Source organism: Malurus melanocephalus, unplaced genomic scaffold (assembly GCF_030028575.1).
Source record: "Malurus melanocephalus ecotype Western Australia unplaced genomic scaffold, MMel_1.1 scaffold_623, whole genome shotgun sequence".
NCBI classification, from domain to species: Eukaryota; Metazoa; Chordata; class Aves; order Passeriformes; family Maluridae; genus Malurus; species Malurus melanocephalus.
The window spans coordinates 86,452-88,702 of NW_026623855.1; the positions used below are offsets into that span (position 1 = coordinate 86,452).

The 2,251-nt window shown below is 45.5% G+C and overlaps 1 protein-coding gene across 2 annotated transcripts in view; it reads right to left on the reverse strand.

Annotated features, from left to right (window-relative positions):
• SON (SON DNA and RNA binding protein) overlaps positions 1 to 2,158 on the reverse strand; it is a 35,862-nt gene extending 33,704 nt beyond the window's left edge. For both annotated transcript variants that reach the window (XM_057383321.1, XM_057383322.1), the window contains exons 1-2: positions 2,023 to 2,158; positions 1,253 to 1,416 (exon numbers count right to left, since the gene is read on the reverse strand). In XM_057383321.1, coding sequence (XP_057239304.1) covers positions 1,253 to 1,416; positions 2,023 to 2,156 — 298 coding nt within the window. In that variant the 5' untranslated portion in view covers positions 2,157 to 2,158. The remainder of the gene's footprint in view (positions 1 to 1,252; positions 1,417 to 2,022) is intronic.
• Between the last annotated feature and the right edge of the window lie 93 nt (positions 2,159 to 2,251).

The following is a 2,251-nucleotide window of genomic DNA, read 5'->3' on the forward strand; positions in this document are numbered from 1 at the left end:
GAGCTGGATGATCCCAGTGGGTCACTTACAACTCAAAGCATATTCTGTGATTCAATGAAATAAACTTTCCTACAAAGATAATTAATATCATTCAGATAATCAGATAATCTCTCTTGTCCAATTCCTTTTCAGATATGGACAGTGGAAATGTTTGCCACAGGTAAGTTTTACACTTCCAAGGTAACAGGTCTCACTTATATATTACAATGCGACCTTGCCCCAGTCACCCAGAAAAGTACAAAACAAAAATTAAACAAACAAAAGTAAAAATCACACCACCAAACTAAACAAACTAAAACACAAATAAAAACCCCACCAACCAACCAAAAACCCACCMAAACCCTGCCAAGTCAGCCTAAAGTGCTGCTCATACAGCACAAATTAAAAACCTGAAAATGCTCGAGTTACACAAACCACTGAGCAATAAAATCCAAAGCAATCCCTAACTCCTTCAAACTGAATCTCTGAAATTAACAATTTTCTGTACTGCCTCTGGAACTGTACTCACCCAGCATACTGCAGTCACCTGTACCTCAACTCTCAAAAATGTGGTAATTACAGCTTTCATCACTTCACCAACCCTCCAGACCCAGACATTTTACAGCAAGGACCAGTCCCATGAGAGGGGACACTCAGATGTGACTTTTTGGTATAAAAAAATCTAGTCATTTATTCAAATTCTGAGAYTGACACATCAAAATTCCTTAACCTTGGCAAGGCTGCAATGTCAGTACCTACACTTTAAAACTAAGTTATTTTTAAAACAGCAAATCATCTTTTGACAGGACACTTCATCACAGATCTGAATTCTAATAAGTTTTTTTTAGAAATAATCTTGAAAACGAACCCAAAGCAGAAACTGCTTCTAATCATTACCAGTTTCAGTACTAAGAACTGTTCAGTGACCCTGAAGTAGCTATATACGAAATAAAGCACAATTTATACATACGTATATATGTACATATATGATTTATCTGTTTTAGCATTAAMAAGAAAAAAACAAAAAACAACTTTTCACCACAATAAGCCACGCTTTCATATAACAACCAACTCAAWTTTTAAATTATGTATTTCTCTGTCCATCTCTGCAAGTAAAATCACAGCAGAAAAAATATCTAACCAGTTCACAACGAACACACAACTTGGCAGAGAAGCAGATTCCAGAAGTTTTTATCTCCATAAAACGGATTCAGTTTTAGGCACAGGCACAAMCTTCTTACCAAGAACAGATTTGCCAGAGGGAGTTTATTACCTGGGTTGCACTGCAGCTCTGTCCCGAGGGCTCCGGAGAGCACTTCCTCTATTTTCTGCACTATCTGATCACTTTGACAACTCCCAGCAGCTCCAGAGGCTTCAGAAGGCCCAGCTTGCTCAGCTGGGATCGTGTCACCATTTGGCTGGCCTTCCACCTTTGCACTAACCAAAAATAAAAATCAACTTAATGCATGCGATTTTGAGCCTTTTTTGAACATTTTTTTGACATACACACACATATATTAAATCCAGCCCTTTAGACCAATAYTCCAGCCTCCTGCGGAAGCCGTGCTCTGAGGGAAACATCTACCTTTGGATTAATTTTYACTAATTCAGCTCGGACACTCTGTAACTGCTGAAGCTGAAGCGCAAGGAAGAAAAAAACACATTCTGGAATGTGCCACATCCCCCGTGCTCGTAGGACCTTGTAGGGGTTCCCTCCACAAAGTAAACATCCACAACTCGCTCTCCTCCAGCTTTTCCCAGGTTTCTCTTGTCTTACGACAGAGATCCGGCAAATTTGGCCGTAAATCCGACAAACCATATAGGCGCCCGCCCCGACGCGACAGCAGCACCGAAACCGGGGCATAGCAGGGGGACGCGTCCCCCCATCGTCCTCTCTCGCCCCCGGCACCGTGTCTTCCTCAGGGCGTCCGCACGGCCGCGACCCCTCCGGCCCCGCCATGTTGCCGCCGACACGACCCTCAGGCCGCGTCCCGTCTCTCTCCGCCCCGCGCCCTTCCCCGCCGCTCCCCACCGCCTCGTTACCCTCCGTGCTGCTGCTGCTGCTCCTCCTGGATCTCCCGGAATTTGCTAACCACAAAGGACCGAAGGATCTCCTCGATATTCGTCGCCATGACACCCCCCCCTTCCTTCCTGCCCCGACGCGAGGCCTCCAGCATCCCACAGTGCACCGCGGCCCCGGGCGCGCGCTGACGTCCTCACTGCAAGCCCCCTCGCGATTGGCTGCCTTCACTGTAAGCCCTCTCGCCATTGG